Source organism: Microcaecilia unicolor, chromosome 4 (assembly GCF_901765095.1).
Source record: "Microcaecilia unicolor chromosome 4, aMicUni1.1, whole genome shotgun sequence".
NCBI classification, from domain to species: Eukaryota; Metazoa; Chordata; class Amphibia; order Gymnophiona; family Siphonopidae; genus Microcaecilia; species Microcaecilia unicolor.
Window position 1 is genome coordinate 129,113,362 of NC_044034.1, and position 26,476 is coordinate 129,139,837.

The 26,476-nt window shown below is 45.7% G+C and overlaps 1 protein-coding gene across 1 annotated transcript in view; it reads right to left on the minus strand.

Annotated features, from left to right (window-relative positions):
- Nucleotides 1-26,476, minus strand: part of OBI1 (ORC ubiquitin ligase 1) — a 79,374-nt gene that overhangs the window by 7,659 nt on the left and 45,239 nt on the right. The window contains exons 4-5 of the mRNA XM_030200622.1: nucleotides 25,269-25,511; nucleotides 13,257-13,345 (exon numbers count right to left, since the gene is read on the minus strand). Coding sequence (XP_030056482.1) covers nucleotides 13,257-13,345; nucleotides 25,269-25,511 — 332 coding nt within the window. The remainder of the gene's footprint in view (nucleotides 1-13,256; nucleotides 13,346-25,268; nucleotides 25,512-26,476) is intronic.

Here is a 26,476-nt window from a genome sequence, read left to right on the forward strand (position 1 = left end):
TTGGTCAGTGGTCTCTTTCATAAAGGATATGGGGACAGACTTGGGCTCTCAATATGTATACTTTGGAAGAAAGGTGGGAGAGAGGGGATATGATAAGAGACATTTAAATACCCCTGTAGCATTAATGTACAAGAGGTGATCCTCTTTCATGAAGGAAAACTCTGGAATGAGAGGGCATAGGATGAAGTTAAGAGGTTATAGGCACAAGAGTAATCTAAGGATAATTTTTCACGGAAAAGGTGATGGATGCGTGGAGCTGCATCCCAGTGGAGGTGGTGGAGACTAGGACTGTGTCTAAATTTAAGAAAGCATGGGACAGGCATGTCGGATCTCTTAGGGAAAGGAGGATATAGTGGTTGCTATGGATGGGCAGACTGGATGAGCCATTTGGCTCTTATCTGCCATCATGTTTTCATACCACTTTAGTGAGGAATTTGGGGTAGTTTCGAAGTACAACCCCTTCATGGTAGAAAGTGGTGTAAGGTGTGTCTGCCACAAGTGCCTGAAGTTTGCTTACTCTTCTGGCAGAAGTGAGCTATTAAGAACACTACCTTATGTGTGAGGAACGTCATAGAACATGAACAAAGTTGTTCAAACAGAGGATTTCATGAGAGCTATGAGAATGACAGTGAGATCCCAAACCACAGGCAGTGGTTTGATAGGAGGTTTGGTAAGAAATACACCTTTCATGAATCTTATTGTCAAGGGATGAACAGAAACTGGTTTATTATCAACTCTGAAGTGAAATGTGCTAATGGCACTCAAGTGTACTCTGCCTGAGTTAGTTTTGAGGCCAGAATGCAAAAGATAGAGGAGATATTCCATAAGGGTAGTCAGAGAGCTCCTAGCAAGATCGAGTGCACTGGATGCACACCAGATGGTAACATTTCTGTGTAGAAGGTTTCCAAGAAGCTAGGAGTATCCTAAAGACTTCATCAGGAAGGTTTAAGAAACGTAAACCTATGTAGTCAGGAACCAATCTGTCAGGCCTAGAGAGTGAGGGTCCCCTTGTTCTGTGTTATTAGGTTTGGAAAAGGATCTAACTTCAATGGTTCTCTGGATGATAACTCTAGAAGAAGAGGGAATCAGATTTGACATGGCCAGTAGGGAGCAATTAGAATCATGGTCCCTTGGTCTCAATGTAGTTTGAGAAAAGTTTTCCCTATGAGAGGTAGGTGGTGGGGGAAATACATATAGAAGGTCCATTCCCCAGTGGAGCAAGAAGGCATCTGGGTCTGTACAGTTGGAAGCATATATCCTGGAACAAAAGCAGGGAAGCTTGCTGTTCTGGAGAAGAAGCAAAGAGATCTAACGCTGGGGTCCCCCACTGTTGGAATATTTGACAAACTACAGAGATTCTGAGGGACCATTTGTCAGGTTGAAGGACTCTGCTCAATTTGTTTGCCACAGCATTCTGTTTGCTGGCTAGGTAAACAGCTCTTATACAGATGTTTTGATAAGGCGCCCCCAAGTCTATACCTGGATTGCTTGCCAACAGAGGTTGTAAGAATCTGTTTCTTCTTGTTTGTTCAGGTAATACATGTCAACCTGGTTGTCTGTGTGAATGAATGTTACCTGATCGAGAATATGGTATTGGAAAGTTTTGACGTGTTCCAGACTGCTCGCAATTCCAGGAGGATGATATGATGTTGTTTCTTCTGTGGGGACCAAGAACCCTGTGTGTAGAGACCATTAAGGTTACCATCCCAACCTAAAATGGAAGCATCCTTTGTGAGGACCTTGTGATAGCAGCGCTGCGTACGCCTTGTAGCGCTATAGCGAATGCTACATACCTGTAGAAGGTATTCTCCGAGGACAGCAGGCTGATTGTTCTCACTGATGGGTGACGTCCACGGCAGCCCCCTCAATCGGAATCTTCACTAGCAAAGGCCTTTGCTAGTCCTCGCGCGCCCATGCGCACCGCGCATGCGCGGCCGTCTTCCCGCCCGAACCGGCTCGTGTTCGTCAGTCCCGTATGTAGCAAGACAAAGACAAGGGAAGACACAACTCCAAAGGGGAGGCGGGCGGGTTTGTGAGAACAATCAGCCTGCTGTCCTCGGAGAATACCTTCTACAGGTATGTAGCATTCGCTTTCTCCGAGGACAAGCAGGCTGCTTCTTCTCACTGATGGGGTATCCCTAGCCCCCAGGCTCACTCAAAACAACAACCATGGTCAATTGGGCCTCGCAACGGCGAGGACATAACTGAGATTGACCTAAAAAATTACCAACTAACTGAGAGTGCAGCCTGGAACAGAACAAACAGGGCCCTCGGGGGGTGGAGTTAGATCCTAAAGCCCAAACAGGTTCTGAAGAACTGACTGCCCGAACCGACTGTCGCGTCGGGTATCCTGCTGCAGGCAGTAATGAGATGTGAATGTGTGGACAGATGACCACGTCGCAGCTTTGCAGATCTCTTCAATGGTGGCTGACTTCAAGTGGGCTACCGACGCAGCCATGGCTCTAACATTATGAGCCGTGACATGACCCTCAAGAGCCAGCCCCGCCTGGGCGTAAGTGAAGGAAATGCAATCTGCTAGCCAATTGGATATGGTGCGTTTCCCCACAGCCACTCCCCTCCTATTGGGATCAAAAGAAACAAACAATTGGGCGGACTGTCTGTTGGGCTGTGTCCGCTCCAGGTAGAAGGCCAATGCTCTCTTGCAGTCCAATGTGTGCAGCTGATGTTCAGCAGGGCAGGAATGAGGACGGGGAAAGAATGTTGGCAAGACAATTGACTGGTTCAGATGGAACTCCGACACGACCTTTGGCAAGAACTTAGGGTGAGTGCGGAGGACTACTCTGTTATGATGAAATTTGGTGTAAGGGGCCTGGGCTACCAGGGCCTGAAGCTCACTGACTCTACGAGCTGAAGTAACTGCCACCAAGAAAATGACCTTCCAGGTCAAGTACTTCAGATGGCAGGAATTCAGTGGCTCAAAAGGAGGTTTCATCAGCTGGGTGAGAACGACATTGAGATCCCATGACACTGTAGGAGGCTTGACAGGGGGCTTTGACAAAAGCAAACCTCTCATGAAGCGAACAACTAAAGGCTGTCCTGAGATCGGCTTACCTTCCACACAGTAATGGTATGCACTGATTGCACTAAGGTGAACCCTTACAGAGTTGGTCTTGAGACCAGACTCAGACAAGTGCAGAAGGTATTCAAGCAGGGTCTGTGTAGGACAAGAGCGAGGATCTAGGGCCTTGCTGTCACACCAGACGGCAAACCTCCTCCACAGAAAGAAGTAACTCCTCTTGGTGGAATCTTTCCTGAAAGCAAGCAAGATACAGGAGACACCCTCTGACAGGCCCAAAGAGGCAAAGTCTACGCTCTCAACATCCAGGCCGTGAGAGCCAGGGACAGGAGGTTGGGATGCAGAAGCGCCCCTTCGTCCTGCGTGATTAGGGTCGGAAAACACTCCAATCTCCACGGTTCTTCGGAGGACAACTCCAGAAGAAGAGGGAACCAGATCTGACACAGCCAAAAAGGAGCAATCAGAATCATGGTGCCTCGGTCTTGCTTGAGTTTCAACAAAGTCTTCCCCACCAGAGGTATGGGAGGATAAGCATACAGCAGACCCTCCCCCCAATCCAGGAGGAAGGCATCCGATGCCAGTCTGCCGTGGGCCTGAAGCCTGGAACAGAACTGAGGGACTTTGTGGTTGGCTCGAGATGCGAAGAGGTCTACCAAGGGGGTGCCCCACACCTGGAAGATCTGGCGCACTACACGGGAATTGAGCGACCACTCGTGAGGTTGCATAATCCTGCTCAACCTGTCGGCCAGACTGTTGTTTACGCCTGCCAGATATGTGGCTTGGAGCACCATGCCGTGACGGCGAGCCCAGAGCCACATGCTGACGGCTTCCTGACACAGGGGGCGAGATCCGGTGCCCCCCTGCTTGTTGACGTAGTACATGGCAACCTGGTTGTCTGTCTGAATTTGGATAATTTGGTGGGACAGCCGATCTCTGAAAGCCTTCAGAGCGTTCCAGATCGCTCGCAACTCCAGAAGATTGATCTGCAGATCGCGTTCTTGGAGGGACCAGCTTCCTTGGGTGTGAAGCCCATCGACATGAGCTCCCCACCCCAGGAGAGACGCATCCGTGGTCAGCACTTTTTGTGGCTGAGGAATTTGGAAAGGGCGTCCCAGAGTCAAATTGGACCAAATCGTCCACCAATACAGGGATTCGAGAAAACTCGTGGACAGGTGGATTACGTCTTCTAGATCCCCAGCAGCCTGAAACCACTGGGAAGCTAGGGTCCATTGAGCAGATCTCATGTGAAGGCGGGCCATGGGAGTCACATGAACTGTGGAGGCCATGTGGCCCAGCAATCTCAACATCTGCCGAGCTGTGATCTACTGGGACGCTCGCACCCGCGAGACGAGGGACAACAAGTTGTTGGCTCTCGTCTCTGGGAGATAGGCGCGAGCCGTCCAAGAATCCAGCAGAGCTCCTATGAATTCGAGTCTCTGCACTGGGAGAAGATGGGACTTTGGATAATTTATCACAAACCCCAGTAGCTCCAGGAGGCGAATAGTCATCTGCATGGACTGCAGGGCTCCTGCCTCGGATGTGTTCTTCACCAGCCAATCATCGAGATATGGGAACACGTGCACCCCCAGCCTGCGAAGTGCCGCTGCTACTACAGCTAAGCACTTTGTGAACACCCTGGGCGCAGAGGCGAGCCCAAAGGGTAGCACACAGTACTGGAAGTGACGTGTGCCCAGCTGAAATCGCAGATACTGCCTGTGAGCTGGCAGTATCGGGATGTGTGTGTAGGCATCCTTCAAGTCCAGAGAGCATAGCCAATCGTTTTCCTGAATCATGGGAAGGAGGGTGCCCAGGGAAAGCATCCTGAACTTTTCTTTTACGAGATATTTGTTCAGGGCCCTTAGGTCTAGGATGGGACGCATCCCCCCTGTTTTCTTTTCCACAAGGAAGTACCTGGAATAGAATCCCAGCCCTTCTTGCCCGGATGGCACGGGCTCGACCGCATTGGCGCTGAGAAGGGCGGAGAGTTCCTCTGCAAGTACCTGCTTGTGCTGGAAGCTGTAAGACTGAGCTCCCGGTGGACAATTTGGAGGTTTTGAGGCCAAATTGAGGGTGTATCCTTGCCGGACTATTTGGAGAACCCACTGATCGGAGGTTATGAGAGGCCACCTTTGGTGAAAAGCTTTCAACCTCCCTCCGACTGGCAGGTCGCCCGGCACTGATACTTGGATGTCGGCTATGCTCTGCTGGAGCCAGTCAAAAGCTCGTCCCTTGCTTTTGCTGGGGAGCCGAGGGCCCTTGCTGAGGCGCATGCTGCTGACGAGAGCGAGCGCGCTGGGGCTTAGCCTGGGCCGCAGGCTGTCGAGAAGGAGGATTGTACCTACGCTTGCCAGAAGAGTAGGGAACAGTCTTCCTTCCCCCAAAAAATCTTCTACCTGTAGAGGTAGAGGCTGAAGGCTGCCGGCGGGAGAACTTGTCGAATGCGGTGTCCCGCTGGTGGAGCTGCTCTACCACCTGTTCGACTTTCTCTCCAAAAATGTTATCCGCACGGCAAGGCGAGTCCGCAATCCGCTGCTGGATTCTATTCTCCAGGTCGGAGGCACGCAGCCATGAGAGCCTGCGCATCACCACACCTTGAGCAGCGGCCCTGGACGCAACATCAAAGGTGTCATACACCTCTCTGGCCAGGAATTTTCTGCACGCCTTCAGCTGCCTGACCACCTCCTGAAATGGCTTGGCTTGCTCAGGGGGGAGCGCATCAACCAAGCCCGCCAACTGCCGCACATTGTTCCGCATGTGTATGCTCGTGTAGAGCTGGTAAGACTGAATTTTGGCCACGAGCATAGAAGAATGGTAGGCCTTCCTCCCAAAGGAGTCTAAGGTTCTAGAGTCCTTGCCCGGGGGCGCCGAAGCATGCTCCCTAGAACTCTTAGCCTTCTTTAGGGCCAGATCCACAACTCCAGAATCATGAGGCAACTGGGTGCGCATCAGATCTGGGTCCCCATGGATCCGGTACTGGGACTCGATCTTCTTGGGGATGTGGGGATTAGTTAAAGGCTTGGTCCAGTTCGCAAGCAATGTCTTTTTTAGAACATGGTGCAAGGGAACAGTGGACGCTTCCTTAGGTGGAGAAGGATAGTCCAGGAGCTCAAACATTTCAGCCCTGGGCTCGTCCTCCACAACCACCGGGAAGGGGATGGCCGTAGACATCTCCCGGACAAAGGAAGCAAAAGACAGACTCTCAGGAGGGGAAAGCTGTCTTTCAGGAGAGGGAGTGGGATCGGAAGGGAGACCCTCAGACTCCTCGTCAGAGAAATATCTGGGTTCTTCTTCCTCTTCCCACGAGGCCTCACCCTCGGTGTCAGACACAAGTTCACGGACCTGTGTCTGCAACCGTGCCCGACTCGACTCCGTGGAGCCACGTCCACGATGGGGGCGTCGAGAGGTAGACTCCCTCGCCCGCATCGGCGAAGCTCCCTCCGCCGACGTAGTCGGGGAGCCTTCCTGGGAAGTGACAGCAGCCGGTACCGCACGCGGCACCGACGCCGGGGACCTCACCTCGGGCGATGGGCCAGCCGGCGCCACGCTCGACGGTACCGGTGGCGCAAGCACCGCCGGTACCGGAGGGGTAGGGCGCAACAGCTCTCCCAGAATCTCTGGGAGAACGGCCCGGAGGCTCTCGTTCAGAGCGGCTGCAGAGAAAGGCATGGAGGTCGATGCAGGCGTCGACGTCAGAACCTGTTCCGGGCGTGGAGGCTGTTCCGGGCTGTCCAGAGTGGAGCGCATCGACACCTCCTGAACAGAGGGTGAGCGGTCCTCTCGGTGCCGATGCCTGCTGGGTGCCGACTCCCTCGGCGACCCAGAGCTCTCGGTGCCGACACGGGAAGGGGACCGGTGTCGATGCTTCTTAGATTTTTTGCGAAGCACGTCACCGGCGCTTCCCGGCACCGACGAGGAGGACGTAGAATCCAGCCGTCTCTTCCTCGGGGCCGAGACCGAAGAGGGTCGATCTCGGGGGGGCTGTACCGCAGGAGCCCTCAGGGTAGGGGGAGACCCACCCGAAGGCTCACCGCCACCAGCAGGGGAGTGGACAGCTCTCACCTGCACTCCAGACGAAGCACCACCGTCAGACGACATCAGCAGACGAGGTCCCGGTACCACCGACGTCGATGCAGTCACCCGATGTCTCGGCGCCGATGCAGAGGGTCGATGCCTCGATGCACTCGATGCACTGGCCGCCGAGGATGAAGGTCTGGACGCTGCAGACGTCGATGCACTCGATACCCCCGGTGCCGATGCTGACGAAGAGCCCGAGAACAAAAAGTTCCACTGGGCCAACCTCGCTACCTGAGTCCGCTTCTGTAAAAGGGAACACAGACTACAGGCCTGAGGGCGATGCCCGGCCCCCAGACACCGAAGACACGAAGCGTGCCTGTCAGTGAGCGAGATTACCCGGGCGCACTGGGTGCACTTCTTGAAGCCGCTGGAAGGCTTCGATGTCATGGGCGGAAAAATCACGCCGGCGAGATCAAAAGACGAAATGGCGAAATTTGGCACCAGCAGAAAAAGCGGGAAGGAAATTTCGACCGGGGCCTAACTGAGGCCTACCCCGACGACGAAAGAAAAGTTACCGGGGTGAAAAACTCGAACTAGAGGAAGGGAAAAAGCCAAAAGAGGTTTTTTCCAACACTTTTGAAGCGAAACGAGTCGAAAACGACGCGCGAGGTCGACTTTTACGGGGCACGAAACGGAAACACAACCGTCCAGAGCGCGGAGAAAAGAAGACTGACGAACACGAGCCGGTTCGGGCGGGAAGACAGCCACGCATGCGCGGTGCGCATGGGCGCGCGAGGACTAGCAAAGGCCTTTGCTAGTGAAGATTCCGATTGAGGGGGCTGCCGTGGACGTCACCCATCAGTGAGAACAAGCAGCCTGCTTGTCCTCGGAGAAAGAAATGCTAAATAGTAGTAGTAGGATAGAAACAGAAGACCCTGGGTGAGATTCTGGGATACCATCCACCACTGTAGAGAGTGGTATAACTGTGGAGTAACTCAAATTTGGGCTGAGAGCAATCTTGTGACTTGGGACCACTGAGAGGAGAGCTCCACTAAGGAATTCGGAAGTGGAGTCAAGCCAATGGTGTTACATAGACTGTTTAAGCCAAGTGACCGAATAGGCGGAGCATCTGACAAGCAGATATTGGGGTGGATCTGAACACTTTGAGTGGTGAGATGCAGTATGTTTGTTCGCAGCTGAGGAAGGAAGTCTCTGCCCTGAGTAGTATAGAGGAGAGCCCCTATGAACTCTTAAGGTCTGAACCGGTTAACGATGTGATTTGAGGTAATTATCACAAATTTGAGGAGTTCTAGGAGCTTATGGCAGACAGAATGGAGGTGTGTGCCAACTCCTGGGAAGTTGCCTTGATTAACCAGTCGTCGAGGTAGGTAAGATGTATATTTATTTATTTATGGCATTTATATCCCCCATTATTCCCGCCCATGGACAGGCTGAATGTGGCGTACAATAGTCTATTAAACAACATTAATACAAAATACAGGAATTAGCGTCAGAGAAGGGAAAGAGGAACAACAGGAGAGAGAGGGAGAGAGGGGAAGGTGACAATTTGTCGATGTGGCTGCCGTGGCTCAGAGGGATGTAACACTAGGAGGGCCCACAGCATATGCTCTACCAAAAAGGAAGGTCTTGAGCCGCTTCTTAAAGGTCGGGTGATCTGGGGTGAATTTGACCACTTGGGGCAGTCCGTTCCAGGATTGAGTGCTAAGATAAGAAAAAGAGGAAGCATAGACAGTCTTATACTTGAGGCCACTAAGAGCTGGATAGTGGAGATTGAGATACGTGCGAGCTGACTTGCGGGAGTTCCTGGGCGGCAAGTTAATTAGAGTGTCCATGTAAGCAGGAGCATCTCCATAGATGATTTTGTGCACCAATGTGCAGATCTTGAAAATGATACGGTCCTTCACAGGAAGCCAATGCAACCTCTCGCGTAATGGGCTTGAACTTTCAAATCTCGATTTGCCGAAGATGAGTCGAGCTGCTGTGTTCTGAGCAGTTTGCAATTTCTTTAGTAGCGTGGATGTGCATCCCCCATAGGTACTGTTGCAGAAATCGAGACGACTTATAACTAGGGACTGAACTAGGTAGCGGAATACCTCTCTAGGGAAATAAGGCTGGATACGCTTAAGTTTCCCAAGAGTGAAGAACACTTGTTTGACTACAGAGTTCACTTGCTGCTCCAATGTCAAAGATCAGTACATGCCCCACCTGTGAAGGGCTGCAGCTAGCATTATCGACTCGAGGAGACGAAGCAAATCTGAATGTTAAGACCTTGTATTCATAATACAGAATCCCACAGCAGAAGCAAAATAATTTTCTGTGTGCAGGGAGAACAGATATGTGCATGTATGCCTCCTTTAAATCTAGACAGCAACGCCAATCGTTGAGTTGTATTCATGGGAAGCAGTGATCCTAGGGAAACCATGCAAAAGGTTTCTTTGAGTAGAAACTTGTTTAAGTCTCACAGATCAAGAGGGCATATACTTTCTCAAAGACACCTATGTCTCTTGGGTGGTGGAGAAGGATCAGATGGGATACCATAGGACTCCTCAGCTGATAGGTCCTGATCTGTCTCCCAGGAAAGGTCCGAGTTTGACTCTGCGAAGTGCTGTTCTTGGGAAGTACGTGGAAGCGAGTGTTGACTAGTGTTGGCTCTGTATCAAGGTCTGTCAAGGCAGATGAGTCTCCAAGGCTGGAGAGAGTTCTTCTGCCGACACAGACGCATTTGTTGGTCAGATTTATGCTGCCCCCGATGTCCAGTGCCGATCTCGGATGCAGGACCTCTCCCATGACTGTCTCTCCGATGTATCGGCAGGCTGGGCCAAGTCTGGCACAAGCACCCTATAAGCCTATATAGACTATGAATGCAGAGCTCCTCCTTGAGCATAGCTCGGATTTCCTCCTGTAAAGTAGGCGTTGGTACCAGCTGAGAAAATGGTGTGGGCGAAGCCTGAATTATAGCCTGTGCAGGCACAGGAGATCTCAAAGGCTCTTGATGAGACATTAGCAGGAGGAAAGGAGAGTGGTCACTATGGCATGGACACTTCCTGTATCAACGCAGGGGAGGTGTTGGCAGAATGCCTGGAGGGAGAATGATCACAACGTGCCTTAGGTTTTTTACGCAGCAGGTCCCTTGAAGCATTACACTGCCGAAGAGGATGTAAAGTCATTACTCCGTCCTGGTACCAAGTCTGAAGTCAGACCGTCTCAATGTGAGTCGGGGCACCCGATGTTGATGCTGACGCCAATGCTAGTTCTCTGTCATGTGCCGAATACCCTGCCATGCTTGAAGTGGATGCTGAACCAAAACGTTTTTCATGCTGGACTCTGTGGGTTTTAAGGGTTCTTACTTACATGTGTGGGCAGAGGCTACACTGTATGTTCCAGTGCTCAAGACAAAGCACTAAACACAACAGTGTTTGCATCGAATACACTTCTTAAAGCCACTTGGCATATTCAATGACAAGGAGGGGAAAACAGCTGATACATGGTCGATAGGCTCTATGGCCCAGGGAGCTCGAGTAGTTGCGTACCCGAAAATGGTCAATATTTCCCAGGCAAAAGAAGGGCTCAGAGGTCCCAAAGCCCAAAAAATGAAAAACAATTTAAAAAATGAATACATTGAACAAACTAATGCAAGAAAAAAAAACAGATTTTTATTTGTTACATTCCACATTTTCCCACCTAATTTGCAGGCTCAATGCGGCTTACATAGTACCGTAAAGGCGATCACCAATTCCGGTATGAGCAATTACAAAGTGATGTAGTGGTAGAATAAGGTTCGTGTGTAAAAGACACAATAGGGAATTGTAGAGAGGAGGAGTTGTGTTATGTCCATCACTCTCTTTGGTTTCGCTTGTGTTGCAGGGTTCAGGCATTTAGTTGGGTCAGTAAGGTATGCCTTTTTGAACAGGTTAGTTTTTAGTGATTTCCGGAGGTTTACGTGGTCATACGTTGTTTTCACGGCTTTTGGTAATGCGTTCCATAGTTGTGTGCTTATGTAGGAAAAGCTGGATGCATAAGTTGATTTGTATTTGAGTCCTTTGCAGTTTGGGTAGTGGAGATTTAGGTATGTTCATGCTGATTTTGTTGTGCTTTTGGTTGGTAGGTCTATGAGGTCTATCATGTATCCCGGGGCTTCACCGTAGATAATTTTATGAACCAGGGTGCAGATTTTGAAAGAAATACGTTCTTTGATTGGGAGCCACTGCAGTTTTTCTCGGAGGGGTTTGGCGCTTTCGAATCGTGTTTTTCCAAATATAAGCTTGGCTGCTGTGTTTCGAGCGGTCTGAAGTTTCTTTATGATTTGTTCTTTACATCCCGCATAGATTCCGTTGCAATAGTCTACATGGCTTAGTACCGTTGATTGTATCAGGTTGTGAAATGTATCCCTCGGGAAGAATGGTTTCACGCGTTTCAGTTCCCACATTGAATGGAACATCTTCTTAGTTGTAGATGTCGCATGATTTTCTAGAGCGAGGCTACGGTCGATTGTAATGCCGAGAATTTTCAGGCTGTCTGAGATAGGAAGGATATAACCTGGGGTGTTTATGCTTGTGGGTTTGTTTGTTTGTATCGTATTGGGATGAGAGGATGAGACAGTGTGTTTTTTCTGTATTGAGTTTTAGTTGAAATGCAATTGCCCACGAGTCCATGATGTTCAAGCTGAGCTTGATTTCATTGGAGATTTCGGTCATATCATGTTTATAAGGAATGTATATTGTGACATCGTCTGCGTAGATGAAAGGGTTGAGGCCATGGTTGGATAAGGACTTGGCTAGTGGGGTCATCATTAGGTTGAAGATAAAAAAAAAATATTTCAAACAAGGGAAAAGATAAACTGTTAGTCCTGCGCTCAAGCAGGAAGACACTCACGCATGCACAGTGCGGACACTGCCCCAAGTTGTAAAGTGACTGTGCACTATGGAATGCCCACACCGGCCCTCCATGAATAATGTCACCCACATCCTATATAATAAAAAGCACCTCCAACGTTCTGAAGCTGGCTGCGTGGACAAAAACCTTGAGGCATTCGTGCACTTCCTGGTACATCAGCATCGACACTAACCAACCAAAAGAAAGCAACATGATCCAGGGGAATCACACTCGCTCTCATAGCCCCACCATCGGAGAACAGCTAACGCGACGTCAAGAGAAGGAAACAAACACAGCGGCAGGAGAGATAAAGCAATCCACAACAGTCTCAGGCAGCTTGACTGGCTCAGAAGGAGTGCCCTGGGGCAATGAAACAGCTCAAGCAGGCACTCTCTCTGCCAGCCAAACTCCCCCACCCTCACCGCCCACTTTGCAGTGAAGAGGACACTAACAGCTGATCGAAATAGGAAGACTGGCGAAAACAGGTAACCCAGCAAAAAGGAAAACACACAGTTAGTATGAGGCACCTGATGGGAAAAGGGGGGAATTGACCTTGAAGCACACACACATACACTCTCTCTCTGTCAGCCAAACTCCCCCCCCCCCCCCCCAGCATATTAGCAGCAAAGGTGAGGCATTGCAGCATCGCTGATCCCCATACAGAGCAAACCTGCAAACCTCTCTCTTTCACACACACACACTCTCTCTCAGTCAACTCCCCCCCCCCCACCACAGCATATTAGCAGCAAAGGTGAGGCATCGGAGCATCGCTCATCCCCATACAGAGGAAACCTGCAAACCTCTCTCACACTCTATGTCTCACACTGTATCACATTCACTCTCTATGTGTCACACAGTCACTCTCAAACACTCTCGGTCTCACAGAGAGTCTGTGTATCGCACACATACTCTCTTACACTCTGTGTCTCACACACACACACTCTCTCTCTCACACGCACACTCTGTGTGAAACACACTCTCACACTTGCACACACTCTCATTCTCACACATACACACTCAGACACACTCGCACTCACACTCACTGTCACACACACACACTCACACATTCATTCTCTCTCACAGTCACTCTCTCAAACATACACACTCCGAGGAAAACCTTGCTAGCGCCCATTTCATTTGTGTCAGAAGCGAGCCTTTTTTTACTAGTGTAATAATATTATGCCTGTTGTTCTCCGAGAATAAACAGAACCTTGCTAACATATACACAAGTCAAGAAACATCAACATAATTAATACGAGATGGCAAAATACATGCAATGAGTTCATTGCCATCACTCAAACGTTTTACATACTTTTGGGGTGATCTGCTATCTACTTCAGCCTTTAGTCGCAAATTCTCTCGCACAAAGGCACTGTTTTCAATTCTCAGTTTCTTATTTGCCTATCAAAGAAAGTGAAACATCTATAATTACATCCAGAAAAATAACTGCATTATATAAAGGGATCTATTTTGCTTTCTAAAGAAACAGATTCAGAAAGCACATGCTCACAGACAGGAATATTACTTTAAATTACCACTAGCAATAGCAAAACAGTAAATAAAGAACAAGCATTTTTTTTTTATTCAAATTCCCATGAACGTGCTGTCAGTCTGCTACCTAGGGAGATAATCATGCCAAAAGTACAGAACGCTGTTAAAGGGATATAACTTCCATGTTCTTTTTCCTTCCCGTTGGTCAAATATGCAAGCATCAGCAAAACTAATGGGAAATGGTTTCTTCTTGTTTGAACTAGAATAAGAATCTTCTGATTAAACACAAAATAATTCCTCCAGATTAATTCACCACAAAATATATTAGTTTTCTCATACCTTTTATAATAAATGCATAACAAAAACTGAAATCTTGCTTAACTCATCACTTTTAAAATTCAGAAGTCAGATTAAATTGTAGTTTTTCATTACAACAGTCAGCCCTGTTAATCCATGTTTCGTTAAATACAGTGTTGAGAAAAATTTGTGAAGCCCAGAATATACCTCCAGAATTATAAGTTCTTACTATGACATCTTGTTTAACTGAAACTCGTTTTGTCCCATGGAACAAAGGGATAAACTAAATAAGTACATGTTTCTTGATAAACTAGAATGTACAAACTGGGAACAATGAGGGTAATATTCAGCCCACAGAGATAAGTGGCTTGTATGCTGTGGGCTGAACTAACCCCAGATATTCAATGCTAGGGCAAGAATGGCTCCTAGCACTGAATACCTGGGTATATGCGGTGACTTGGAAGTTAATTGGGCAATGGACAATATTCAGACCGCTGTCTGGTTAACTCAGCGCATAAAGTTAGGACAGCCTTTTTTCTGTGAAGCTACAAAGTAGTAAATTTAAAACAAATCAGAGAAAATATTTCTTCACACAATGTGTAATTAAACTCTTCGCTAGATCCTTCCTCACGCTATCCACACCCTCCAGGGTGTCCACCCTACTACAGAGTTTGGTATCATTTGCAAAGAGACAAACCTTACCAGACAGTCCTTCTGCAGTATCACTCACAAAGATGTTAAAAAGGAGACGGCCTGAGGACCGAACCCTGCAGAACACAACTGATAACATCCCTTTCCTCAGAGCAAGCTCAATTTACCACTACCCTCCGTCTCCTTCCATTGAATCAATTTTTAACCCAATCAGGTCCTATACCGAGGGCATTCAGTTTATTTATCAAGTTGCTTGTGCACAACTGTGTCAAAGGCTTTCTAATAACCAAGTATACCACATCTAGGGCCCCCTCCAATGTCCAACTGTTTGGTCACCCAGTCAAAGAAATCAATCAGATTTATCTGACATGACCTGCCTCTAGTGAAGCCATGCTGCCTTGGATCCTGCAGTCCATTTGATTCTAGAAACATCACAATCCTCCGCTTTAGAACCATTTCCATTAGTTTACTTACAATCGAGGTCAGACTGACAGGTCTGTAATTCCCAACCTCCTCCTTACTTCTGCTCTTGTGCAGAGGGACCACACACAACCTTCTCCAGTCCTCTGGGACCACTACAGACTTGAAGGAAGCATTGAAGAGTTTAGAAAGCGAAGGCGCCATTTATTTTATTTTTGTTACATTTGTACCCCGCGCTTTCCCACTCATGGCAGGCTCAATGCGGCTTACATGAGGCAATGGAGGGTTAAGTGACTTGCCCAGAGTCACAAGGAGCTGCCTGTGCCTGAAGTGGGAATTGAACTCAGTTCCTCAGGACCAAAGTCCACCACCCTAATCACTAGGCCACTCCTCCTCCACTAACTTCTCCAAATTCCTTTAGTACCCTCAGATGCATCCCATCAGGCCACATCGCTTTGTCTACTTTTAATTAGCTACGTCCTCACAAATACAGTCTTCTGAGAATCGATCCCGGTCTACCATCCATCCCCATTAGCATTTGTTTCCTGCAGTCCTACCCCCAGCCTTTCATCTGTGAACACAGAACAGTAATAACTGCTAAGTTCAGCTTTATCCTTATCAGCTTCTACATATTCCTTCCCCTCAGCTTTGAGCCTCACAATGCTATTATGGCACTTCCACCTGTCACTTACATATCTGAAAAATATCTTCTCCCCCAATTTTACTGTATCGGCTATCTTTTCCTCCAGAGGAGATCTGGGAAATTATAGACCGATGAGTCTGACGTCGGTGCCAGGAAAAATGGTGGAGGCTATTATTAAGAATAAAATTACAGAGCACATACAAAAGCATGGGCTATTGAGACAAAGTCAGCATGGATTTAGTGAACAGAAGTCTTGCCTCACAAATCTATTGCATTTTTTCAAGGGGGTGAACAAGCATATGGACAAAGGGGAGCCGGTGGATATTGTATATCTAGATTTTCAGAAGGTGTTTGACAAAGTGCCTCATGAAAGACTCCAAAGGAAACTGGAGAGTCATGTGATCGGAGGCACTGTATTATTATGGATTAAGAGCTGGTTAAAAGATAGGAAGCAGAGAGTAGGGTTGAATGGTCATTATTCTCGATGGAAAAGGGTAGTTAGTGGGGTCCCCCAGGGGTCTGTGCTGGGACCGCTGCTTTTTAACATATTTATAAATGACCTTGAGATGGGAGTAACTAGTGAGGTAATTAAATTCACAGAGGACACAAAGTTATCCAGGGTCGTCTCGTCGCGGGAGGAGAAAGATTACAAGAGGACCTTGTGAGACTGGGGGATTGGGCATCCAAATGGCAGATGAAGTACAATGTTGACAAGTGCAAAGTGATGCATGTGGTAAGGAGGAACCCGAATTACGGCTACGTCATGCAAGGTTCCGCTTTAGGAGTTACGGACCAAGAAAGGGATCTGGGAGTCATCGTGGATAGGACTTTGAAATCTTCAGCTCAATGTGCTGCGGCGGCTAAGAAGGCGAACAGAATGTTGAGTATTATTAGAAAAGGGATGGAAAACAAGCATGAGGATGTTATAATGCCATTATATCGCTCCATGGTGCGACCGCACCTGTAGTATTGTGTTCAGTTCTGGTCACCTCGTCTCAAAAAAAAAGATATAAAGGAATTGGAGAAGGTGCAGAGAAGGGCAACGAAAATTATAAAAGGGATGGGACAACTACCTTATGAGGAGAGGGTAAGAAGGTTAGGACTCTTTAGCCTTGAGAAAAGGCGGCTGAGGGGTGATATGATAGAGGTCTACAAAATAATGAGTGGGGTAGAGCGGACAGATGTGAAGCGTTTGTTTACGCTTCCTAACAATAACAGAACCAGGGGACACAAGATGAAATTAGAATGTGGTAGGTTTAAAACAAAACGGAGAAAGTTTTTCTTTACTCAGCGCGTGGTTAGACTCTGGAACTCATTCCCAGAGAAGGTAGTGACGGCAGCTGGTCTTGCTGAGTTTAAAGGGGGTCTGGACAGATTCCTGAAGGAAAAGTCCATTATTATTAAATTTTGGGTTTTTGCCAGGTTCTTGGAGCCTGGATTGGCCGCTGTTGGAGACAGAGTGCTAGGCATGATGGACCTTTGGTCTTTTCCCAGCGTGGCAGTGCTTATGTACTTATGCCTCTTCAATTTCCTGACAGCTTTTCCAGCTTCTCTTAGCTTTGAGGTATTTTTGCCTGTCTTCCTCTTTCTGAGTCATCCTGTAATGTATGAAGGTTTCCCTTACCTTTTCTGCTACTATGTTTGAGAACCAGAGTGGCCTTCTTTTCCCCTTACTTATACGTAATTTTCTAACATAAAGGTTTGTCACCTTTAAAAAAATAGTTCATTTCAGTTTTGCCCACTGCTGTCCTACATTCTTCAGTTGGTCCCATCCAACTAACTCTTCCTTGAGAAATTCCCCCACCTCGGCAAAGTTAATTCTTTTGAAATGTAGGACTTTTAATCTTTAATAAGTTCTCTCCTCCTCTGTTTTAATATTGAACCACACCATTTGGTGATCACTAGGTGGCAAATGATCTCCCACTGTAAAATCAGAAACATTCTCCCAGTTTGTCAGCAACAGGTTTAGAACAGCTCCATCTTGCATTGGTTCCACTACCCACTGCTGAATTCCTGTACCTCCAAGATCCATTTGCCTCTAGATGTCCCTGTAGCAGGGAAGCCCCAAGTCAACGTTCAGCATATTAAAATCACCTATCAGTAGTATTTCCCCTTTCCTAGTTATCTTGTGGATGTCTTCAAATAAGTCTCTGTCCATTTCTTCTGTGAAGGTGACCTGTATATTATACCAATGTAAATACATTTTCCTTTCCCTCTTACCAGCTTAACCCACAGTGCTTCTTCCTTACTCCATATGTCCTGTAGTCCTGTCCATTTAATATTATTCTTAACGTATGTCACTCCTCCACCCCTTTTTCCTACCCTGTCCTTCCTAATAGATTATAGCCAGGTATAACTATATCCCATTCATGGTTCTCCTTGAACCACGTCTCCTTGACTGCCATTAAATCCAAGTCGGCTTTTATCATTGCAGCCTCTAGGTCTAGAAATTTGTTTTTCAAACTACGGGCACTGGTATACAAGGCTCTCCAGATGTTACTCTTTTTCTGCTGTCTATAAGGGTATTGGATGTCTTACCTTCCTGAGGGTTATTAATGACTTTGGGGCTTTTCTCACCTACCCCCAGTGAATCTAGTTTAAAGCCCTCTTCAGTCCTTTAGTCAGTCTGTTACCGAAGACACTTTGTCCCTTCCTTGAAAGATGGACATCATCACTGCTCAGCAGCTCCTGGAAAATCATCCCATGGTCTAGGAAAACGAAGCACTTGCACTGGCACCGATCATGCAGCCACACATTTAGCTCAAGGATACGAGTTTCCTTCATTTGGCCTTTACCTTCAATAGGAAGGATCGATGAGGACATCACCTATGCACCTAGGTGCTTCACCCTCTGAACCGGAGTCATGAAGTCACGACTGATAAGATCAGTAGGATACCTAGCGGTATCATTTGTGCCAACATGGATGAGAAGAATAAGATAGTGGTCAGTAGGCTTCATATACAATCTTTCTGCTACATCTTGAATCTTGGCATCAAGCAGACAGCACACCTCCCTGGACATCATGTGTGATCAGCAGATGGGCACCTCAATACCCCTCAGAACAGAATCATCAACCACCACTGTCTTTCGCTTTTTAATGGCCACTAAAGCGTTCCACATTAGTTTTGCCATCTCTGTGTACTAAGCATACAGTATTTATTTATTTTGAATGGGACTTGTCAGGGGTAGATAATGGGTATGAATGCACTACTCAGCTAGGGTGCTGACATTACCACCGCATTAACTGGTTAGCATGTCCATAATACAGGTGACTTTAGCACCACCTAAACAGGATGCAGTAAGTGCTCACGTGATAAACGGCTATAATGCACAACCATACATTAAAGAAACAGAAAAAAGCCCTTGATGGTCGTGCTAAAAATGGGCTTAGCGCATGGGAAAGGCCTGCATAAGGATGTGTTAAGCACCTTTTCTTTTTAATGTAGATGAGGAAAAGGGCCCTTATGTCAGCTAGAAGACAAGATATGTTTATGTTCATTGCAGACTTGATATACCGCCTTTCACAATCAAGGCGGTGTACAAGAATTAAAAATAAAAAGAAAGGAATGCCAATATCAAAATAGGCTAGAAGAAAGCACACAGCTTAGAATAGAAAAGCTAAAAAAGATTATATATAAATTACAAGTAGGTTACAAAATTTCTTATAGATTACAAACAGGTTAAACCATGTCATATCAGGAAAAGAAAGTGGACAGAACAGACATATAGAATAGAACAAGTGTGCCTAAATGTCCTAAGCCCCCGATATGCACATCTTAGCCAAAATAAAAGATTCTAGGTAAACTATTATCAGTAGGAATTCCTGCAGGACTGCTTAAAAAAATGTATTCAAGCCTGATTTGAATCTTTTGTAACTGAACTCTAGTCTATGATAAGGTAAACTATTCCAAATAGTTGGCACTAAAAATAAAGGCACAATGATGCATATGGATTCTTTGCAGTTGATACTTTTTTTATCCACAGAAAAATAATCCAAATTCAGATACTGCAATTGTTATATCTTCAATAAAGCAGGGGATGCAATAACCATGGATAACAGAGGACATGAAACAAACAAACAAAAAAAAAAGCAGTGTAATTGGAGGAGGAGGAGAAGAGAAAGAAATAAACTGGTGAGAGAGTTTACCTTGAGTAAGAGCAATACAGAAAAAAAGTAAACAAAATAAGTTAAAAAAAAAACAAACAACAACAAACCTATGAAAAGAGAGAAAAGATGGAAAAAAATCCAAGGAAAAATATTTTCTCTCTTGCACCTAAAAATTTGGACTAGCACCTATGTTTTCTAAGGGGTAGATATTCAGCTGGTGATGGCTTTATTTTTGGACATTCAATACTGGGCAACATCCAGGCACCGGCATTGAATATCTGGGTTTATGAGGCTGGCTGGCTCTCTCTCTCTTATCCAGTTAAATGCGATATTCAGCATTTAACCGCCGAAGGTGAACTCCGTAAAGATAGGACTGTGTTTTATGCGGTCTAACTTGTCCAGTTAACTTAAGCGGTTAAGTGCTGAAAATTGGCATTTAACCACTTAAGTGACAACTCCACTCCTGGGAAGCCTACAAAATAGCTGGTTTTCAGTTTGGCTGTTAGTGCTGATATTCAGCGGTACTAATTGGTCAAGTACCACTGAACATCAGCGGATAGCGCCGCACAAGTGATTTAACACTATTGCACGCCATTTTTCAGTGCACCTTAGTAAAAGGACCCCATCGTCTTTTCAGAAAAAGGAGCTGGATTCATGGCTTTCTTCCTGCTTTTCCTGCCAAGCCATTGCTGCATTTAAACAAAGGCTTCTGCATGTGTCAGTCCTGCATCAGCATCAACCTGGTGATCAACATCATTTCCTGATTCTTCTTATTCCTTGTCCTATACTGATTCCATGATTTTATCATCTGTTATAATCTGATACCCTGGATCATTTTCATCACTGCATATCCATACGCTGACATTCTAAACATCACAATCAGGGCAACCAGGAACCTGTACAAGATCTCTGGTAATGTTTTCAAGATCATCTTCTTCTTCTCCCTATCTGGGTCCTTCTGGTTTGTTTAGAATTATGTTCCACGGTTTTCAGGATTTGGTTTTTAACATGATTCCAAGCGTCAGCAATCATGTAGGAAGAATCTTTTATGTTCAGTTCTCTTATGAACTGGATCATGCCACCTTCAGTTTCTGTGTCAGCCAAAATAAGGGGTTTTTTTTAGTAGTTTCCTGTAAAGTCGTTTCAATGAAACAATAACTCCTTGATCCATTGGCTGCATTAAAGATGTCACATTTGGTGGCAAAAAAAGCACTCTGAATCTGCCTTCCTCTTGCTCTAGTAGAATGTGAAGGTGCATTGTCCAACAATAAAATGACATCTCCTTGTTTTCCTGTGTGAAGCTGAAATCTTTTTACCTCCGGTATGAAATAAGCATCGTACCAGTCAAGGAAAATCTCGCAGCTCATCCATACTTTTTTTTGGCTTCTGTACAACACAGAAGGTTATGTATGTTTTTGAATGCCAGAGGATTTTTAGATTTACCAATCAGCAATATCTTCAACTTAGGACTGCCAGTTGCATTTCCTCCAGCAAACAGTGTGACACTTTCTTTAGATGACTTGAATACAGGAGCAGATTGCGCCTTATGACTTACCAGTGATTTACTGGAGAGTGATTTCCAATTCAGACCGGTTTCGTCTGCATTATAAACATAATCAGGGTCATAGTTCTTGATAAGGTCATTAAATTGAAGAACAAAGTCATTAGCTGCTGGCAAATTTGCAGACAGTTTCTCACCATGGATTTCAATTTGCCTTATTCCGTGGCGGTGCTTGAAATTTCGAAGTCATCCAGTGCTGGCTTTAAAGTCTGAATCCCTTTGAAGCTGCTTATTGAAAAACATTACCTTTTTGGCTAATAGTGGCCCAGAAATCAGGTGGCCCAAGGATCTTTTTTGCAGGAACCAAAGATTTTATCTACCTTTTCAATATTTTCGTAGTTTTTCTGGAACAAATCCCTTCATCTTTTTCAAAAACTAAGATGTAGTTTACAATAGCATCACTGTCTTTTTATGGCAGGTATTGTTGATGTTCCTACACCATATTCTTCTGCCAAAGTTTTCCCCGACACTCCCTTTCTTAATTTCTCCGCAATATTAATTTTCTCTTTTAATGACAATACGTGTCTTTTTTGCTTTTTTTCCCATTTCCAAGCAGTGATAGCAAGGCTGATCCCTCTGCCACAAGCAGCGATAGCAAGGCTGATCCCTCTGCCACATCCCCACAAGCAATAACAAGGTATCCTCTGCCGTGTCTCCGCAAGCAGCGATAGCAAGGCTGTTTCTTTTTTTTTTTTTTTTTTTTTTTTACATTTGTGCCCCGCACTTTCCCACTCATGGCAGGCTCAAAGCGGCTTACATATACAGGTACTTATTTGTACCTGGGCAATGGAGGGTTAAGTGACTTGCCCAGAGTCACAAGGAGCTGCCTGTGCCTGAAGTTTCCTCTATTGCGTCCCCTCAAGCAGCGATAGCAAGGCCATTTCCTCTGCCATGTCCCTGCAAAAGCGGGGCAGAAAGGGCCTTTTGTCTGCTGCGTATGAGTCTGGAAAGGGCTGGAAAAGGAAAGGACTCCTTCAGCCCTCTAGTAATTCGTGGGCCTGGAAGCCATAAGGCCAAGTCTCCGTTTACCAAAAAAACACAAACTGTCTGTTTTGTGAAACTCATTCGTGACTTCAGGATACCTAATGAGGACTCTACACACATCAAGAAGCTTCAAGGAAGAATACTGAGCTTCTTTGTCTTCTCTGTGAAAGGACAGCAGCTCCACAGATTGGTTGAGATGAAATGATACCATTTTCAGAAGAAAGGAAGGAACCATGCCTCAGAAAAATGAATAAAGTGAGTCGGACAAGACAGTCCTCTCCCTCGAAACGCCATCCTGCAGTAGGGATGATATTCTCTGTCTCTGTACTCCATGCTGTGTGGAGTGTAATAGTCCCTCTCTGTTTCTTCTTTTGGTTCTCGTATGCCAAATCTTGTATAAAAAGGTTGTAGCGAGTTCAGTCTCCTTTTCTGAAATAATCATTGCATTATTAATGGAGTTGGAAAATGGTGAAATAAATAATTCATCAGAATCGTTGCGTGTTCTTTTATGTGCCCTTTCGGGGATATGATTAGATGTTCCTTCTTGGTTATTCACCACACCCTTTTCTGAAAAGTCCTTATGTTTGTAACTGACCATCCGTCTATTGTAGGTCTTTCTTGCTAGGTACTGCCCATGGATAAATACTACCTCTACGGTAGTCTCCATCTCTTCTATATTTGTCATATTTGATTTTCCTAATATCGCTCCTAAAATTCTCTAATTTTGAATTCAAAGATACTACATATATGTCAAAACTGTGGCCTTCCAAGTTTATCATTTCTATTATTGATGTCACCTTTGATTATTTCTAATCTCTCTCTTGATGTTTTAATAAGGATCATAAGATGTAAATATGATAAAACATCATTGGAACATATGTAAAAAAACACACACAAAAATATCATAATACATAAAAAATAATTAATAAAAGCGTCAACAAAAGCTGGTATCCATTAAGAAAAAACACAGTAAAAATGTGCCATATACAGAAGTGCTAAACATCATACCTTTAGAAAATTACAGATATGTTTACTAAGGTGCGCTAAACACTAACGCACCTATACATTTATATGGGTGTATTAGCGTTTAATGCGTGTTAACCTTAGTAAACATAGGCGTTAAGACATTCATATAGTCAGGAAAACGCAAATGAGAAACACTGTCAGATGTATACATGCACATTTAAGAAGTGATAAGATCGTTCATCATGAAACGTGTACATGCATGTATAAATGATGACACCCTAATCAGTGTCTAAAATATCTTTAACACAGTGGTTAATCAAGTGTCATAATATGTGACATAGAAGGAATCAATCTGATTTGAAATCCATATGGTATAGATATTATGATGTGAAGGAAGCCAAACCTGTGCAGGTTATGCTGTGAAAGAGAAAGTGTAAAAGGGAAATACATATGGTATATATAATATAATTTGAAGGGAACCAATCCTGTGCAGACTATACTGTGGGGAAAAAAAAGTGTAAAGAGGAAACAGGAATCCACCTGTCACAACACTCTTAAAGGCACAGAAAAAGGGAACACTGTGAAAATAGGTTCCTTACAGTGGTAATGTGTCCTAATATATATATATATATATATATCTTATATATATCTTACATAATAATACTCACTATGAACCTGGCTGCCTGCGTCCGTAACTTTCTTCGTTGGGCTCCAAAGACCCAGCTGATGTCACTGAACGTGATCAAGTTGGAATCTGTTTGTGTGTGTGCGTCAAACGTCAGACGCACGAACACAAACTGATTCCAACTTTATCATTCCTCCACAACTCCACGCTGTGCGGCTGAGAACTGGACTTCAGGTGGCGGGGGTTGGGGTCCCCCGCCAGCACAGGTACGTGACGGCGGCGGGGGAGGTTTGGCGGCAGGAAGGGGGGCTCGAGAGGGTCGCGACAGGGGGGTCTGCAAATCGGAGGCAGGGAGGGAGGGGTCTGGAACTGGGTGGGAGGGGGTCTGGAGTTTGGAGGAGGGGACGAGCGGGGAGGGGGGGAATGCACCACCTGTACAAAAACTAAAAAAAAAGGGGAAGACGACCCTGGAGCAAGGAGGAAGGGGGGGGGGGGGACGACCCTGGAACTGGGTGGGAGGGAGGGACCCCAGGCACACACACTCTCTCTCACAGACACACACAGTCTCACTCACTCTGTCACACACACTCGCAAATTCACTCTCTCTTTCTCACACAGTCACTCTCACACACACTCTCCGAGGAAAACCTTGCTAGTGCCCGTTTTATTTGTGCATGAAACGGGCCTTTTCTACTAGTATTATATATAAAGAGGCATTATATCAACAGGGGATTATGTATAATATAAAATCAACCAGAGATCAAAGCATCACAACTTGGTTAAAGAGATTAATAAGCACAGCTCAAAACTCTGATAACATCAGTCTACTATGTTAGAACGTAAGAGTGAGCTTGCATAATACAATATCTCATTAGTAAAAGAAGAAATAGGGTATCTATGATCTACTGCGACTGGCTAAAACTTGCAGTCATGCTGTAAATCAAGGTCTCAGCTTAGAACTTCAATGGTTCCCTCGCTGAAAAAGAGGGGTTCCGGGTCCAAAAATTGCTGCCATACTATACACATTTTGGATCTGGGATCCCGCTTTTTCAGCGAGGGAACCATTAAAGAACTTTTAAGCTGTGCCTGCCTCAGACCAATGGATGCATGGCCAAAATCTGGGCGAAAATGCCGAGGACCAGGTCTTCTACTGGGCTCCAAAGGAGCTTCCTCCCTCATATGGGCTAAAGAGAAGCACCGTCTCCAATGCCTGGCAGGAAATCGATATCAAGGTGAGGCCAACAGGCAGGGCATGGTTCTCCAGGATCAGCTGTGGCGGTACCAAAGAGACACTGACATACTGGCTTTGTGCCAAAATTATTACAGAAGACAGCTGTTAATGTACCTGATAAGAGTAGAAATAACAGGGAAATGATTATATTTCTAATGATGGACAAGGCTTCAATATACCTTCAAGGCTGGTAGGGGCTGCAATGAGGTATGCCAATGGCTATTTGATTTCCAGTTATTTTCTGCTAGATCCTCTATAGCCTAGGAAATACCATAAAAGCCTGTTCGACAGATGGTCTGCACATACAACACTGCTTTACAGTTATGCAGAAGACTGTGCACAATTACCTCCTTCAGTTTCTCCACATCTTCTTTTAGTTTTATGGACATATCACTAGCTGCCTGAAATTTTTTGTTCAATTCCTCCAGAGTTTTAAAGTCACATTTGCCTTCTCTGATGTTCTCAGCTTCTGCCCCTTTTCCTTTTTCAGTTAAGTTCACAGGATCCAGAACAATGCTCAGTTGTGATTCTAAAGAAAGGTTCTTCCCTTTTAGCTCCTCCACTTCTCTCTCCAAAGATTCTATTTCATCCTAAAATACAAATGGAATCTTGTTAGGAAAAAATGGTATTTTTTTGTTCTTAAAAGTAAAAACTAACAATTTTACAATAGAACAGTGGTTCCCAAAATTTTCAGTTCACGGCACCCTTAGTAGTCAAGAAATTCTTTAAAGCACCCCTCCCCCCAGCCACACAGATCTCCACCCACTCACCCCCGGCCATACAGGTCTCTACTGCTCCATGTAAAAGGCCAACGCTCTCTTGCAGTCCAAGGTGTGCAAGCTGCTTTCGCTAGAATGGGCATGGGGTCGGGGAAAGAATGTTGGCAAGACACCACCTTCAGGTGCGCGCAGAGGATTACCCTGTTGTGATGAAACTTAGTATAAGATGCATCCACTACTAAGGTCTGAAGCTCACAGACCCTACGAGCTGAAGTAACAGCCACCAAGAAAAAGACCTTCCAGGTCAAGTACTTCAGGATGGCAGGAATTCAGTGGCTCAAAAGGAGCTTTCATCAGCTGGGTGAGAATAACACTGAAGCGGTGGAGGTTTGACAGGGGGCTTTGACAAAAGCAAACCTCTCATAAATCGAACAACTAAACGTAGTCCAGAGATAGGCTTACCTTCACAACGGCTCACATGAACACTCTATACATCACCATGCCCCCTATAATTTGAAGTGGTAATGTGCAATGTCTTATTGTTTATTGTTTATTACTTTTTCTAACTTTAATTAATATGTACCACCCCAAAAATTGTGTGTTAATAATTTCTCTTAAACATCTCATTAAGTAAAACAGCTTTAGTACACTGAATTCTATGAAAATCCAACTGCTCCAAAGCAAAACACTTCAAAAGAAGCACCAATAATGATACAGCGAAGAGTAAGATTAATAATGCCCTCAACCAGCATTCCTCCAGACTGTGCAAAAAACTTTTCTGCTGCTTCTCTCACTGCTGCAGCACTGAAGGAATGCTGCTTCGCTCATCCACTCCA